The sequence below is a fragment of the Typopeltis vanoorti genome, chromosome 15, assembly GCF_054136105.1.
Source record: "Typopeltis vanoorti isolate ZY-2024b chromosome 15, IOZ_Tvanoo_1.0, whole genome shotgun sequence".
NCBI classification, from domain to species: Eukaryota; Metazoa; Arthropoda; class Arachnida; order Uropygi; family Thelyphonidae; genus Typopeltis; species Typopeltis vanoorti.
In genome coordinates this window covers 54,547,778-54,566,447 of record NC_143563.1, presented here as the reverse complement: position 1 = coordinate 54,566,447, position 18,670 = coordinate 54,547,778, and the positions used below count along the sequence as shown (strand labels likewise).

Below are 18,670 nucleotides of genomic sequence, written 5' to 3'. Positions count from 1 at the left end.
TTGCAGGCACTATTGAAAAATCTGATATAAAATATGATGACCCTAGTATTTGGTTTAGAGTAATCTTAAACAATATGCGGCAAGATACAGTACAAGCTATCAGCTTTCAAGAATTCCAAAAGATATATAAAGAATTGCCAAGAGATCTTAATGGTATGAAATTTCAAGATTTTTTGCTCCATACGAAAACGAAAGATGAAAGAACAAGAGAACATTTTCCAAGAGAATAGTTAACATTGTGTGTATCGAAAGAAAATCTTTATTGTCTAGCACGTCATTTTTTGCGACTCTAATAACAAAAACTCAAGCAGTTTAGCCCAAGAAGGATTTTCGCCAGAAATAAGCATTGTAAAAGTTGTATGGTATGTTGCCTCTTCACGAAAATAGTGTCGAACACAGAAAACAATATCTGGCTTGGAAATCCCTTTTGCAGTCATTGAAAAGACATGGAATCGATAAAGACTTATAACTACAAATTCAATATGAAACAAATAAGTGGAGAGCACCTCTGCAATGGATTGTAGATGTAACGTTATTTTTATCACCCAGAGGTTTAGCATTTCAAGGAGAGAACATGAAGATTGGAGATGTTCATAATGAGAATTTCTTAGGTATATTAGATATAGCAAAGAACGACTTAATCCCCTAGCAATTTTGTGCATCGAAAATGATTTGGCTAAGCTTTTGTGTTATCATTTAAACTAATTGATCCTAAACCCTGTAGAGCAATGTGTTGTCCTCAACCTGAGCGACAGGTAGGGGGCCTGCCAAAAATCCTGGCCTGGGGGCCTGCTTCAGGATGTGGGGGCCCTGAATGACCTACCAACTCCTTGAGTGTTGATGCTAATATGTTGTTCTATTTAAAATAACTGTCGCACAAACTATATGGGCTCTAGTAATTATGATGTCCGGATTTAATTTTAGTGATTTCACTGCTGCTAATTCAGATTTCAGAAAAAAAAAGCTAATTTAGAAAAGAAAAAAAATTTCTCCGATGCCGTCTTAAATAGAATATAGCTTTGATGTAGTTCAATTTAATTGTAATTTAATATAATTTTTCACTAGAGATCAGGCCAGTAGAATAATCATTGATCAAATCATCATCTCTTTAGCATACGGCATCAAATGTAATATAGCTTGTATCTGTATATATATATGTGTGTGTGTATACTACAGATTATGACCTTAATATGAAGGTCGAAATGTCGGAAAATTAAAATTATTTCTAATATGGTTGTAGAGTCCATAATTTGTCTAAAATGAATGCTGATCACCATGTAACACTAAAGGAAAGGGAGGATACTTCCACATTCCTTTATCATGGCCAATTCTCTTTACAACTGAGATGTATGTGACAGAGTTTATGACAACTTTATAAGCTCTGTCGCATACAGCTCAGCTCTAAAGTTGTTACACTGTAGTGGGATTTGTGCAGATATAATGATATCTGGAAAGACAGCAGAAGATCCTACTAGAATCTCCAATTTTGAACTACCTATGTAAATATAAACAAAATCAGGGTATTCCCTGTGTGCTTGAAAGAGCTATTGGTAGACAATGGGAGAGGTGCAATATTTTGGTAGTATACAAAAAGAAAAGCTACACAGTGGTATGCATACATGCCACAGTGATAAGATAATTTGTTTAGTAGTGCTATGATGTCTACCCCCAATATCTAGAGCTTGTAAGGAAGCTGTTATTCTCAAACTAAAGGATTTTATGGTAATCTGTTGAGTGTTGCAAATTCTCCCATCATGGATGAAAAATAGTTTGCCAGGTTAGGTGGTCTGGGAGGAATTTTATTTTCATTGCAATTAATAGGTATGAAACTACAAAGGTGATTCATTTGCCTCAACAGACTAGGAATAAAATAAGTTTGAAATGCTCTAGCTGCAATTCTGATAGCTTGATGGTGAATAGGGTGTAGCCAATGTAGAATACTCTCCCTGGCAGAAGCATAGTCTTGAGATCCATAATCAAGTTTTGAGTTTTACTGTTTTGGGCAAAGAACCCTGGGAGGGGGGGGGGGATAAGAAGATGTTGGTCTTCTCATCAGACAAGATGTGTTGTGCTTGGACTCGAGCACATATGAAAGCTATTTGGTTGTTGTAGGGTATCCAAAGAAAATACCTCAAGTTTTCTTCAGGGCTTCTTTAGCTGCTGTGCAATCATCAATTCACCACATCTTAGGAGAATGTGGAAACCAATAGGAATTTTATTTGGGGCAATTTGTATAATGCACTGTTACATGATTCACTGCATTGCTGATAGGAGATGAGCTAGCCATCACAGAATCAAATTCTGCTAATGAGGAAAGGGTGGACCAGTCAGCTTGCTCAACTTTCCATTGTGATCCCTCCCAAATTGGTTGTCATTAGTTTCCCACAGAAAAAGGAGGGCAAGCAAACAGTTAAGTCAATGGCAGTGTGTGTGTGTGTGTGTGTGTGTGCGCGCACGCGCTGTTTAGGTAGGCCTATGGAAGAAGCTGCTGTTTCCTGTGTTTAAGAGGAAGCAATTATTGTTGTTGAGTGTACACTCAACAAACATCAGAGGAAGAGTTTGTACAGTCACTACCTCATAGTATCATGTCTATTTAAAGCCTCCATTTAAAGTAAGAGGGATGGTAACTGCAACATAACATCAAGGTCATCTTGAGAAAAATATCTGCAGCAGGGGAAAGGTAGATGCATAGTATAATTAGAATTCTGACAGAGTCGGAAAGCAACTGCTTCTATGTTGGTATTAACTGGGACTTGCTGGAAGAGGATATGCCACAAGGATGGCAATTCCTTTATCCTTAGAATGACAGTAACATTACAGCAAGCCAGGTCATCACTTGGCTTAAGGTATATTTACTGCAGACAGAAGGAGATTAGTTCATATTTCTACAAGAGAGCCTTGATGTCATCGGTGTTTTGTTGGAATCCACAATGGTTCCATTGCAGGAATATTTTCATTATATCTTTTTGGTTGTATCATCTGACTTCCTATGCTGAGAGGTTTTGTTTTCAGTGGTCTTAGCAATTTTATTCTTTTTTGAGAATTGTGGATGGCTACTATCATCATCTGTTCTTGTTATATAAAAATATCCAAGATGCCATCAAATTCCATTCCCTATAGGGCACTCGGTAGTAACTGTTGTTGACGGACCATCTATTAAGGAATACGGAGGCACGTCCTTGATCCTCTGTGGCACACATTCCATTATGTTTTTAATAAGAGGATTTTTCATGTAGTGTGACCATTTTCAGCAATTCTTCAGAAGTGGGTCCATATCAATTTTTCCTTTTAATTTGCTCTAAGGAGATAGCAATCACGTCATATATTTCGGGGATGTTGTAGTTGCAAGGTGGAATTGACATAGGTATCAATGTCTTAACTGACTCTTTATTGTTGCCATTTTATTTAAATCATTTTAAATTACAATGCCATTTTATTTAAATCATCCTGCAGGTTATCTACATCAACTTTATCAACTATCGTATTTCCCAGTTTTAGGAGAGATTATATTTCAGGCTGGAATAGTTACAGTGAAAGACTGTACAAAGAATTCTCTATTAATAATAACCCCATAGTAGCCACTGAAGTCTCTCGATAATGCTAAGAAAGACAAATGGATCAAGACAATGAATAATTTTTCTGCACTTCAACTTCTTCAACAGGGACCAACTTCTTCAGCAATTTCTCTGTACTTCAACCTAGACAAGAACAACCCTCACAGGATTCCCATACCTTATATCAAAGGCATCTCTGAACGGCTCTCGAAAATTATGAAGAAATACAATCTTGCTGCCACCTATAAACCCATCAATCAGATCCAAAACGTGTTACCCTCTCCTAAGGACAAACTTTCACCTATGCTACTACCTGGTGTATACGAGGTTCCATGCTCCTGTAAACTCTCTTATTTTGGACAGACAGGCAGATCAGTTTTCAAACGCATTTCGGAACATCAAGACCATATCCGCCTCATCAAACTGCATAAATCAGGCCTTGCTCAACACGGAGTTGTAAACCCAAACCACAAGATCCATTGGAAAAAGACAAAACTTCTACACAGATCTTCATATAAATATGAACGTTTATATAAAGAAAGTGCTGAAGCCCTACTCCACAGACCAAATCTAAACCGCAATGATGTTCTTGCCATCCCTAAAGTATGGGAAATTGTCATACAAAATTGTGTAAAATAATAACTTAACTTTAATTAATTTAAATTAATTTAAGTAATTTAGTTCATTTTAATTTAAGTTCAGGCCGCAACGTGCCACTGCACGCAATTTGGATTCCTTTGTACGTACGCACCCTTTCTTTTGTCATTCCTAGTATTGTCTTACTGTACTGATGATGTCCTAAGATACCTAGGACGAAATATTTACATAATAAAAAATCTACTACTGTGGTTCACGTGTGTTAAACTTAGTCAGCTTGGTCCCTGATTAGGAAGCTTGACCCTAATACAAGGACTTCTGGTAAACTTCTTGCCATAGACCCAAGATACATCAGGATATTTGGTTTCAATGACTAAATATCCTCAAGATAAAGTAGCCACGAGAGAGATGAAACAAAAACTAAAAAAACCTTAAAACAGATCCCCCCATCATCATCACTATCTCAGGCTTTTACTTCCCAGGAACTTATCCAGGCAATTAACTCATTGAGGACTGGGAAGGTGGCTGGACTCGATAACATCCACCTTGAATTCGAGAAGAACTGCGGTCCAAAAACTATTAAATGGCTTACTGCTATGTATAATAATATTCTGGACTGGCATGCTCCCATCAATTTTTAAAAGATCTAAAATCATTGTCATCTTAAAACCTGGCAAAGATCCCACAATTGCTTCCAACTACTGACCTATCACCTTGCTAAGCATCTTAGCAAGGTGATAGGTCATTCATATATCAAGAATGATATATGACAGAATCTCTCCAAGTATACACAACAGAACTCCTCAGGAACAGGCTGGCTTCAAAGATGACAGAAGCTGTTGTAATCAAGTACTGGCCTTGACACCTTCACAGAAAATGGCTTTGAAAAACAATTGAAAACAATAGCAGTATTTGTGGACTGCTGCCTATGACACAGTGTGGAGAGAGGGTATAATTTTAAAATTCTTAGAAATTGTCCCATCAAAACTAGCTAACCTACTTAACCAAATACTAGCAGACAGATGGATTCAAGTATCTCTCAATGAATCCAAAAGTAAATTCTTTAAGATTAAAAAGGCCTACCTCAGGGGTCAGTTCTTGCCCCACTGCTTTTTAACTTATATATTAGTGATATCCCAGTGACAACATCAAGGAAATTCATGTACTATGACAATACTGCTAATGCAATTCAACATTTCAAAAAGCTGAAAACATCTTAACTGAAGATCTGGCTGTACTTGATAAATACTTTAGATGATGGCGACTACAACCCAACGTGAACAAAACTAAAGCCACAATCTTTCATTTAAGTAATATTCAGGCTAACTATATCCTAAAAGTTTACTTCAGAAATAAACTGTTGAAATTTAACAATCATCCAAAATACTTAGGAGTTACCCTAGACAGAGGTTTGACATTTAAATACCATCTAGGAAATATTGCTAAAAAATTAAAAAATTGTAATAATATAATGCATAAATTTACTGGTACTTCTTGGGGTGCTTTGGTCTATTCTACAGCAGAGTCAGCAGAGTACTGCACTCCTGTGTGGTTGAACAGCACACATGCTTCTCTTGTCGATGTCCAGCTGAATCAAACTATGAGGATAATCTCTGGTGCTCTAAGATCTGCTCCTGGCCACTGGCTCCCAACTCTCAGCAATATAGCTCCTCCTTTGCTTTGCAGGACCCAAGCCTTAAGCAAATTATGGACAAAAATAATTGGAAACAATTCCTTGCCTATCCACCAAGACGTTTCCTTCCATACCTCACAAAGATGAAATCTAGGTGCCCTGCCTGGAGGAGTGCAATACAAATGAACAACCAGAACTTCGATTTGTGTGAATCATGGAGAGAGATCAACATACCTCCAATCTTCAAATTCCTATTTCAAATCCAACATCTCATCTGAAGGGCTTCGATCTCCCTAGACATGTATGGACCACTTTAAATTGGGTCAGAACAGGACACAGGAGACGTAAACATCTCCTGCATAAAATAGAAATGGTCTGATACCCCAAACCGTGAATGCAGAAGCAGAATTCAGACTATTAACCACATTGTGCTTGAGTGCCCTATCTACTCATTCTCAGGCACTAAAGAGGACTTTTTTAAACTGACCTGAATCCCTGGAGTGGATCCGGGATTTAAGGATTAATCTCTGATTCTATTTTAACCTATTGTACCCCTTTTAATATAATTTTTACAATTGTTTTTATGCTGTTTTTACGTAATATGTATGTAATATCTTGAGACCTGTACATCATACGCTAAATAAAAATTTCCTACCATTATCAAGTTATCCTTATATAATCATTTCTACAATTACTTCCTATATAGTGAGGAAACTCTTTTGGATTTACTTTGGTCTGCTTAGCTATTTTTCTCTCTCATAATCTGATTTACCTTACTTACCATTACTAGTCACTCTTCCTGTCTACACTATTACTACATCCTCCCATGATGAGTCTGCTGACTCATCATGGGAGGTTCATTCAACTTACATATTTAACATACTGAATCTTAAACTCCTTAGCACTCCTGCATTAACAACATATTCCATATTATGCATTCCATTCAACCACATTTCTCCATGTAAAAAAAAAACTACTGCTTATGAGTATGATCACCTTTTTCTTTATATTCTCTCCACAATGTTTTCTCTTTTTTTGCAGATCCAGCTTTATATCATTACTTATCCACTTAACCTTCACTTGGTTTATCCTCCTGATCCTAGGTATGTAGTCTCATACTGCTCTCAAACAATCCCAGACTATTTCCCATGTAATGCTGACATTCTTTCCTTGGAGCTTCCTAAGCCATGGTACTGCTTGAAGCTGCCTCCTGTCATAGTTATGAATTTTGTAGTTCAACTTAATTCCTTTCTTGAATGAGAATTCAAGATGTTTAGCAAACTCCTATAATTACTACATGGTCACTTTCGTCATTCAGAGATGGTCTACAGTGGCTATGAATATATCTTCAGATGCTAATACTAGATTATATTCTCAAACTCCTGGTCCCCTCCACATGCTATTTCAGGCAATTATTCCTTAGTAACTATATAAATTCCATTTCCATCTTGCCATATGCACTTTCCTCCCTCCTGTTCCATGTTTTCATAATTAGTCTTCCCACAATAATTGCTCAGTCTGTATTCATTGTGCTAATCTGTTGATGCATGGTATCCACATAATTCCGTGAACCCCTGGTTCATAGAATGATGTGGATATTATTATTATTATTATTATTATTATTATTATTCCTGACACCTCCAAGGAGTCCAAAGACTCATCGCGGGAGGACATCTACAACTGTCTCTACACCTAACCTCTACTACGAATCATCTCCATCAACGCCATCTACCGCCCACCTCCAACACCACCCCAACTAGTAATTTTTTTTTTTTGTCTGTAAATTGCGTGTGTTCTGAAGGGCCGATTTGTATGTATGCGGGATGAAAAACCCGAGTTTCCGGGAGAAAAAACCCTGCTACCTCCATATGAGATCGGCTAACTCACCTTCGATTGAAATCGACCAGATAAAGATTCCTCCCGTCGCGACGAGAATCGAACTTAGGCCTATTCCAAATCGAAGGGCGCAATGTACCGTCGTTCTTCCAATTGCGCTACGGAGGCGCTTATAATAATTCACCGGCCAGAACCCCTCAGCGGGCCGTGCCGGAGAACACTTTCCCCGGTGACTCAAATTGCTCCCTTAGGGCAAAAACCCTAAGCGAGCGAACTCATTACCCAGGATAACAGCAACAGCCGAACCTCAGTTAACTTCCTTGGTTCAGCATTGCTTTTCGTTACCCTGGAAAGTCCTAAAAAGGACTTTCTCTCCTCGATCTTTTCCTTATATAGCAACAACCAAGAATATATTTTGTCCTATTGCTCTCTACCTTGTGTCAGATAGACTCAAATGAACTCTCTCTCCCCTGAGACTCAAATTCCTGCTTAACATCTATTTTGTTGGTTGAAGTTCTTCAGGTATCATAAGCAATACCCTCCTCCTTTCTTATTGCCTCTATCCTGCCTGAAAATATCATTTTCTGTCAACCAGGTCTTGCTGCTTCTGATAATTTTTGGCCAGGATGAGCTCACCAATGCCCAAATTCCTCTCCTTTATTTCTGATACTTTTGGCATTCATGTATATGCATTTTGACATTCCCTTGTGCTCAAAGTTATCCTTGCAAAATGTAATTACAAACCGATTCTGATTTATAACCTATGAAACAGCATTTATCATTGCATAATCATTTCTATACACACACACTCATTTGTACCAGCAGTGGCTGAACCCACACTGGGCTGCAACCCCCCCCCCACACACACACTTCTAGTTTCTCTGATTTTACACTTTACTGAACAGCACTCTCCAAACATCTAACTTCAAAACCATTGAAATGCAGACCATCAGGCATAATATATACAAGTCATTTCATCCATCAAATTCACTCCATAGATCTATCTATGGACTGCAAACCATTCTTCCTACACTATCTTTTCATGATATGGAATTGTTGCTTCTCAATTCCATCCTATCACACTGAGGCAGCAGATACAATTTTTATTCATCTCACTCTTCTTTTCTTTTTTTTTTTTTTTTCCACTTTTATCATCAATTCTTTCATATCTTCTCTCACTTCATATTTCTTACCTCTGCAAACTAACAGCTTCACTAATATCCTTGATACTTGCACTGAGGAAACATACTTTCATAACATCCTCATTAAGTACACCTTTTATCACTGAATTGCTAATCTTTTCCTTTCTTCCAGTTCTTCATTCTTTCCCCATTTGCTTTTTTTTTTTCATTCTCCTCCTGTTGTGCCATATATCAACTGTTTCTCAAGTTCTTTGGAGCTCACATTTTATCCTGCGATGGACATCATTAGTGTGATATTTCTCTCCTTACTGTCACATCATCATATTCAGCCACTTCTTTCACTCTCTCATGCTTCGTTTACTACTACTCACTCCTTCCACTACATTCTCTACCCTGCTTTACATCATAAATATTAGTTACTTTATTTTTTCACTTTCAACACACCTCATTTCTTACACATGAAACATAACTGACATATCCTTTTCCACTCTCATACCATAAGCCATTCCACTTTGGGTAATGAATATAATGAACATCTTACATCAGACAAAATCCCTCATGTTAAATTCAGCAAATAAGGATGCTTTGGTTTGTACGAGATGCATTTATCTCGTACAAATTCATGTGTACGAGATGCATTTATCTCGTACACATTACTGCCATGTAAAACAACTTTTTATATATCCAAATAAAGAGATATTTGTATGCCATGTACAGTACTGCCTCCAGTATTACTGAGGTAATATTATTACATATCCAGTATTATTGATGTTTCTTTCTATCTTCCAATAATATTGGAAGATGGAAAGAAACAGAGAGCACTGATTGGTCAGACCTGAAAATTTCTGCTGGAAAAGTTGATTTTCATCAACCCTCTGTGAGAATATTATCCTGCTTGTTGTAAGACCAGATGCGATTAGAAATAAGTAGCATTTTTTGTCTCTAAAATGCACTATTAGATTATTTAACTCATAGTCCACAGTGTATGTGTGTGTATTCATATTTATATATGTTACCGCTAAAGTGCAGAAATCAGTTATTCTGCAGATTATCTAGGTATTGTGGAGATTAACTACGGTGATCCGTTAATGTGCAGAAAATTGTTTAATTTCTCAAATTACCTAGGTAATCTGCAAATTACCTAGGTAATCTGCACATTACCTACTACGCACTCATTAAAGTGAAAATAAGATCTTTGCTGGAACAACAGCAACGTTTCTGTACGCTTAAATTAACATAATGTTATTTATTTATTTTTCGATATCTACAGAATCAAGTTAATACAATCAAACAATCAACAAATTAGTTGATAGAATCAATCATCAATCAATTAATATAATACAAGGAATCAAACGGTTTAAAATATTATTACAATTAAGAAAAAAAACATATGATAAAATTATGTTTACTTATTAAAAAACCAAACTAAAAGTGGAGGGAGAGGGGGGAAGGAGTAGGGAAAGGAAATGAGAGAAACAAACTTTAGAACTTTAACGATACGGAAGCCATTAATGTGCACATTACCTAGGTAAAATGCGGAAAACTCTTGATTCCACACGTTAACGGAGCAAATCAGTTAATCTGCAGATTAGCTAGGTAATGTGCACATTAACGGTTTTTGCACTTTAGCGGTAACATATATACTGACTATAACTGAGACTAGAATAACAATTAAATTGATTCAAAATGCAACATGTTTCATCAAATTGTCCGACTTCTTCAGGCATGAGAACATAGAAAGCAAATAAACACTATAAGAAACATCATATCACTATAAAAACGACTATTATAAAATTCAGTTAGCTTTGAACTGTAGCTAAGTCCATGTTGAAGTTCTATTGTTAGGCAGCTGCATGCATCTGATTTCACGAGTGTGCCAATATCGGATAGCAGAGCTGAAGAGTCCGGTAGATTATAGCTAAGGTTATTATTTATATGATGAGGGTCCATAACAATTTCCTTAGACTTGACTATGCGGTGCTCTACCTTGTCACGGCATATATGAAGGTTTGAAGTTGTTGTCCAGTTTATCTCATGTTGACAGCCTTTATTTGTGTTTACTGAAAACAGTACATGGCTTGACAGGGCACTCGCTCTAGTTCTTTTGTAGGCAATGTCCCTCTGGTGTTCTTCCAGATGAGGAGGATGGATTTTTCAGTTTGGCCACAGTTTTGCTTCCCACAGTCATGATTTTGTACACTCCTGGGAATTGTAGATGGTTGTGAGCTTGTTTGTATTTGCTTAAAATCGATCTTAGTTTAGGAAGAGTAGAGAAACAGGTTTTTTATGTTGAACTTTTGTAAAATTCTTCTTAGTTTCGTGGAGAGCTAGCTGATGTATGGTAAGGAGATATAACCTTTGGGGATGTCTTGTGTTTCTGAGTTGCTTTGATGGTGGTGGTACAGATGTTTATTAATAGTTTTTGACAAGTAGCCATTACTTGTGAAGGTTCTTTGTAGATGTTGTAGTTCATTTTTTAGCTCTTCATCATCTGACGGTATAGATCTGGCACAATGTGCTAGGGTTGAGATTATACCCACTTTCCATGCAGGATAGTGATGTGAGGATGCATGCAGGTACAGGATGCATGAGGACAAATGTATCTGTACGTGTAGATTTTCTAAAGATTGAGATTTTAATAGAATCAAATGTCTTAGTAAGTCTTAAGTCCAGGAAGGGAAGAGATCCAATTTCTTCAACCTCCATTGTTAATTTGATATCTTGGTGGAAGTTGTTTAAATGTTTTAAAAAAGACTGAAGGTTATCGGTGCCATGTTCCCAGATAAGAAATATGTCATCTACAAATCTCAGCCAAATTGTTGGTTTAAGAATAGCTGAGGAGATTGCCTTTTGTTCGAAATCTTCAAAAAAGATGTTAGCTAATATAAGAGACATGGGGTTTCCCGTTGCCAATCCCTTATTTTGTTTGTAAACTTTTTTCTCGTATTGAAAGTAGCCAGAGTGAACGCAATGTGATAGCAAGGAAAACATCTTTTTTGAAATTTTGAAAAGATGTTTTCCTTGCTTTGTGAGAGTAAGGAAAACATCTTTGTGAGAGTAGGGGAGTGAGAGGCAGGTGTTTTTCTGCACGAAAAACACCTGCCTCTCACTCCCCTACTCACACCCTATTTATACAGTTTCCAGGGATGACCTCTGGTTTTCCCCTGATCTCCCACTATTCTCTGTAGAACTTCTCCACCATTGATCTTATAACAACCCCTTACCAACTTGTAGGTCTCTATCATATCTCCCCTCTTCCTCCTCTCCACCATACTCTGCAAATTACATCTTCTCAATCTTTCCTCATACTCAACATTCCAGAGGTCAGAAACTACCTTAGTCAGTCGCCTTTGGACCCTTTCCAACATCACTTCATCCTTCTGAAAACCCGGTGACCAAATCTGGGCACAATAGTCCATGTGTGGCCTCATCAAAGCCTTATACAACGGAACAAGAATCTCCCTACTTCTATATGTCAGTGTCCTCCGCATCATTCCCAGAAGCCTTTGTGTTGTCTTCACAATTTTGGCGATGTGTCCCCTGAATTTTAGATCCTTATCCACTCTCACCCCCAGATCTCTTATTTCCTCTACCTCCAACAATATATTCTCACGAAGCATAAATTCTGCATCCCATCTTTGTTTTCCAAATTTTAAAACCTTACATTTTTCAACATTGAACTCACATTCCCATTTCGGAGCCCAAGCACTCAATTCATTCGAGTCTTCTTGCAAGGCCAAAACATCCTCACTACTCTTTATGGTTCATCCCAACTTTGCATCATCTGCAAACAACTGAACATCTCCATCCAAATCTTCGCCAATATCATTAATATACAAGTTAAATAGTAATGGCCCTAAAACAGACCCCTGAGGCACTCCACTAGTGACTTTCCTTTTCCTGGATATCGCACCCCCATACACAATTTGTTGATACCTATCAGATAGCCAGTCTCCAATCCAATGCACTAATCTAATATCCAACCCCATCTGCTCTAGTTTGACTGTCAGTACTTTCAGTCCAACATGCATCCAACTTTCGTCATTATTCATTCTTTTTTTGCTATGATTCATTCTTTCGATTTTTTTCACTTTCGATTTCTGCATCATGCCATTTCTAGTTTCATTCGTTTTCTCAATTTCGTTTCCTTCTGCCACTCTCGCCTCACTTTCGTCCCTTTTAACATCCGATACGGTTTTCAAATTGCTCATTTTCTTTTTTACTGATTTTTTAACATTTTTTCGCCTCTCTTTCTCACCATCCTTCTCTTTCACACGTGCACATATGTTCCCCATGACATTCTCGTTACTAACCCTTTCTGTCATCAATTTTGTATTTGTATTCATCAGTTCCTCGTTCAGGTCACACTTCGCACATACCCTTCTTCCATCTGCACTAAACATCCACAAATCATTTATGTAATCGAAGGAATAATATAACAGACCTCACACTTAACAAAACGACTGAAATCTAAATTAAAATCATGGAATGATAATGCCACTGCCATTTTTTTTTTTTCACTGCAAGTTACTAGGTCTAATAATAATGATTTCGTAATTAAGTTTAGGCAAGAAAAATCCCCCATACTAATAATAATGGTAGCGCACAACGTTTACAGCCACTCTTACCAAACAATTACGCATATATACTTAATTATTCCTAGAATAACTTATCTCAATCAGGAGCTCTTCTCAGACATGTCCACAGCGTGTCTGAGAAGAGCTACATACTCTTCCTAATATATACTCATGCTATACAATACATACTCTTCCTAAACTAAGATCGATTTTAAGCAAATACAAACAAGCTCACAACCATCTACAATTCCCAGGAGTGTACAAAATCACGTGTGACTGTGGGAAGCAAAACTATGGCCAAACTGAAAAATCCATCCTCCTACATCTGGAAGAACACCAGAGAGACATTGCCTACAAAAGATCTAGAGCAAGTGCCCTGTCAAGCCATGTACTGTTTTCAGTAAACACAAATGATGATGGCTGTCAACATGAGATAAACTGGACAACAACTTCAAACCTTCATATATGCCATGACGAGGTGGAGCACCGCATAATCGAGTCTAAGGAAATTGTTATGGAACCTCATCACATAAATAATAACCTTAACTATAATCTATCGGACTCTTTCAGCTCTGCTATCCGATATTGGCACACTCGTGAAATCAGACACATACAGCTGCCTAACAAAAGTACTTCAACATGGACTGTAGCTACAGTTCAAAGCTAACTGAATTTTATAATAGTCGTTTTTATAGTGATATGATGTTGCTTATAGTGTTTATTTGCTTTCTATGTTCTCATGCCTGAAGAAGTCAGACAATCTAATGAAACGTTGCGTTTTGAATAAATTTAATTGTTACTCTAGTCTCGGTTATAGTCAGTATATATAAATATGAACATATCCCAATTTTGAATTAATACTACAAATTGTTATATATATATATATATATATGTGTACTATATATATATATATAGTACATATATATATAGATTTAAGACTTAAAGTGGGTAGAATTGTCATTTAAAAACCTGATTGTTACCTGGTGTGTATATACCTGTTTATTATAATACTCTAAAGATCCTGGTTTAAAATATCACCCAGTCTAAGAAATGTCTGTTTTTTTCTATTTGTGGCATTCCCGTTATACCAAAAATAAAACGATAAACATTTGAATGTTTATGAACATTTTCAAAAAAATACTTGGGTGGAATAAATCATCATCCATATATGCATGTCTTTAAATCTGTTCACAGAAAAACATTGAAAGAAACATGTTCATTCTGAAATATCTTTTTGGTTCATCATCTACCAGTCATCTATTGCTTTGCAAAGGAATTTGGAAGGATACTCATTCTACAAAGAAAACCTTTGCAAACTATGACTTCATTTTCCAAAAGTAACTGATTAAAATAATTTATCACAACTTAATAACATGGAATGTAACAATACATGTAACAAAAAAAAAATACTTTTAATCATAATTATAGCTGAATTTTTATGATGCTCAACTTTTATACCACTATCAATGGTGATAGTGACATTGTAAGTGATTACTTATAAATGAAGCAATTTCATACTTTCACTATTGCACTATATATTAAATGAGAGCTTTAGTTCTTAATCTCTAAGGCAGGGGTCGCCAAACTTCTTTGACCGTCGACCCCTTCAAGAGTTTCTTGACTTTTTATCGACCCCCTCTATTTTACTATTACGTAATTTTAATATTACCTAATATGTATGTTGATGAAATTTAGAACATTAACGCTCACTTGCATGTCGATGCACAAAAATGAGACTGGGTTCGAATACGTGTAAGTATAAGTAAATAAGCAACCATGCATGTGTTGCAATGTCGCTCCTGCCGTGCCGGCCAGGTGTGAACCACCACATCCGTTTATTGGTAAATACGTCATTTTGGCCTACTTGATTGGTCTCCGTAACTAATTTCATGACCTTGCTTCATCTTACAGGTCCTATTCTTGTCGCTGTTCCCACGATTCACTCTTAATTGCATTGTCATTGAGGATGGAGGTAATCCAAGTTAACCGAATTAAATATTACCCATACAATGATGTCTTATATTTTTCTATCGACTCCCAATCGACCCCTGGGGGTCGATATCGACCACTTTGGCAACCACTGCTCTAAGGGGATGTCCTCTCCCTCCAATCACCATCAAGGCATGGAAACTGAAGATTCCAGAGGATTGTAGACCTAAATCATTTTGACTCAAAGTATGTGGATTTTTTTTATAATCATAAAAGAGGTAAGTAAAGGCAAACAATGAGGATGAGAGAGAGAGATTAAGAATCAATGTTTTAAAGATATTGACATCAAGTTATAGGCAAAAATTTGTGATGTAATTTACATACTAAATTTGATATTTCAATAAAACTGAAATTAATTCAGAAGTAATAGTACACACACATTATTATTATTATTATATTTTTTAAGAACAGCCTGATAAATCCAAGCAGATTTTTACAAAACATCCATGCCTCACATTGGGATTTGAATCTGCAACTGTTTTTTTTTTTTTTTTGGGGGGGGGGGGCAGGAGAATCCCCCATTAAAGATAATGTTAAATGTATGAATGATATTTTAGGTGGTGTCTATAAAAATACAACATGCATTCTGAATCAGCTGTAGCTATAATTACCATTATCACTAATGTTAAGTGTTTTCTACCACCACACTGTAAAGTCAACAAGGATGCCTAGTTTCATGAAATGTCTAGTTTAGCCTTAATCAAAGGACTTAAACCCCAACAATGAATGTGTCCCTTCAATGAATTTGCTCCAATGATTCATATAATCCAAGATGCTGCAGGAGTGATAGTCAAGCATAACATATTTGCTGGGGCATGTGAAGAGAAAAGTTTTCTTTGGATATGCAAATAATATCAGTTAGATATCAACTTAAGAATAAGATCTTTACTGATAAAAGTAATAAATTCTAAGGAATATACCTCTGAAATATAGATGTGATGTATATTTTTGCTACTTTAGCATGGATGTCATCAATAAGTGAGTTAAAATTCAGAGGAGTTAAATGTGAATAATCGTGAGAATAGTCCTCTAGAGTTGCTGAAATAACATCCACAGTGTTGCTCCCGGATAACAACCTATTAAGGTAATTTAAAAAACAGGTTATTAATAATTAATAATAATTAAAAAAACAGGCTATACATTATTATTATTATTATGAATGTGATTATTATAAGCACACTAATAATCACAGTTATTCTCTGAAAACTATATATCAGTGGTGTATGGTGGGCATTAACGAGAGGTATGTTGTGGTAAAGCAAAATTATTTTTAAAAAAAAATTCATTAAATCTGTATAAAAAGCTTACTTTATTAAGGAAAAAATGTTCTATTTATACATACATCAGATTAATCCTTCATTTCTGGGAGTAAGATTTTCTATCACATCAGCATAAAAGAATTCTTTTTTTGATTTAGTAAATTATTTTCAATTGAAATTAAACTGAGACAATGCAACCCTTTGTCATTTTTTCCCCTTTTTAATCTTTATGAGTGATATGTATATTTGGAAGAGGCAGATGTGGTTATCTGTCCTCAACAACATTTAAATGGACCTCTTATTCTCAGTTTCAAAAACGTCTATAAAAATATCTCTAACACTGTTTCCCCATTTTTGGGAAGGATAAAATAAATGTAGATAAAAAAAATAATAAAATAAATTTTAAAAAAGGACACAGAAACCACAAGGAATAACCCAATGAACTTGACTTAGCTGCTGAGATCCTGCACACCTTTAACTCCTGTGCAAATTTCATTCGGTGTGCATGTGCCTGCTTGTAAGCTTCCTTTCCAGACTTACCCACTTATCCCTCATTGTAAACCTTCATAGAGAACCAATCACATTTCTTTTCTTCATATATGACTAAGTCAATGCAAGCTTCAACTGTAACACTGACCTTAGATTTAGTCACACTGTGAATGTCTTTATCTTTATAACAGTTCACGACTATTTATTTAAAATAAATAACTGCTCAAAAATTATTTCTTCAAGTGAATTTTCTGAGTGTATGGCACACACAGCACACCCATATAGTTAGATAGATAAATAGAACATTAATAAAAAATGGAAAAACAGATCAATACAGAATATATAGAACTTCAACAGTATATTAAAAATAAGTATAATAAGGAATATTGAATATTTATCTAAAAATACCAAAAATAAAAAATAAAAACTGACAAATTAAAAAATAAAACAAAACAAGACATGAGAAGAAAAATGAAACAGGATGAGCATGGTATAAGAAACAGAACATAGCCAAATATATAAAATTAAAAAGATAAGAAAAAGACACAGTGACATAAGTGTATAGATGGCAGCAGCATAGATAATGGTTGTATGGTATGGAGTGCACTCCTGTGACGAGTCCTTAGAGGCAACGCATAACAATAAGGAATTTTTTTTAATAATAATAATTTTTATTATTATTACTTTATTCACACAATTGATACACAATCAAAACAAGATATCATTGAAACAGCAATATATTATTATATTATTATTATTAAGCAATATATTATTACTTTATTCACACAGTTGATACACAATCAAAACAAAGTATCATTGAAACAGCAATTTGAAAGGTAATACAGAGCAATTCTGATTCTACACAAGAATGTAAGAATAGTCTGTCAGGTAGCATCATAAAATATGAACTGTTCCAATTAATGATGTTTTTTGTAGATCATATGTGGTCACTTCGTTGATGTTTAATTCTTGAAAATAGCTGGATAGTATTTTTGAAATTGCACGAAGTGTACCTATAATTATTGGGATGACTTTGGTGTGTTTAAGCCACAGCTGGCCAACTTTGATTGCCAGATCTCGATATTTAGTGATTTTTTTTTCCATTTCTTCATTGTTGATGTTGTTATCGGTAGATATTACAACATCAATAATCCAAACTTGTCCATGTTCAATAATTGTGTCAGGTCTATTGTGTTCTGAATGCCAATCAGTTTGCATTCTAAAGTCCCAGAGAATTTTTGCTGTTTCTTTTCCAATACTTATCAGAAATAGGTCAACCATATGTTTTGCATACATGCCAATTAATTATTTTGGCCACTTGATCATGGCAGTATTTATAATCAGTTTGAGCAATCTTGCTGCAGGCACTGATTAGATGTTTTACAGTCTCATCTTTCTGATTGCATAATCTGCATTTGCTGTTATTATTTTCAAAATTTTTTGCTTTGATTGCATTAGTTTGTAATGCCTGTTCTTGAGTGGCTAGAATAAATCCTTCTGTTTCTTTTTTAATATATCCATATTTTAGCCATTGCTATGTCAATTTTTTCTTCAGTATCTCAAAGAAATTGACCATGCAAGAGTTTATTTTTCT

At 35.7% G+C, this 18,670-nt stretch overlaps 1 protein-coding gene across 3 annotated transcripts in view; it reads right to left on the bottom strand.

Annotated features, from left to right (window-relative positions):
• Sec6 (Exocyst complex component Sec6) overlaps nucleotides 1-18,670 on the bottom strand; it is a 478,173-nt gene that overhangs the window by 89,355 nt on the left and 370,148 nt on the right. For all 3 annotated transcript variants that reach the window (XM_090405049.1, XM_090405048.1, XM_090405050.1), the window contains exon 18: nucleotides 16,249-16,404. In XM_090405049.1, the coding sequence (XP_090261175.1) occupies nucleotides 16,249-16,404 (156 nt within the window). The remainder of the gene's footprint in view (nucleotides 1-16,248; nucleotides 16,405-18,670) is intronic.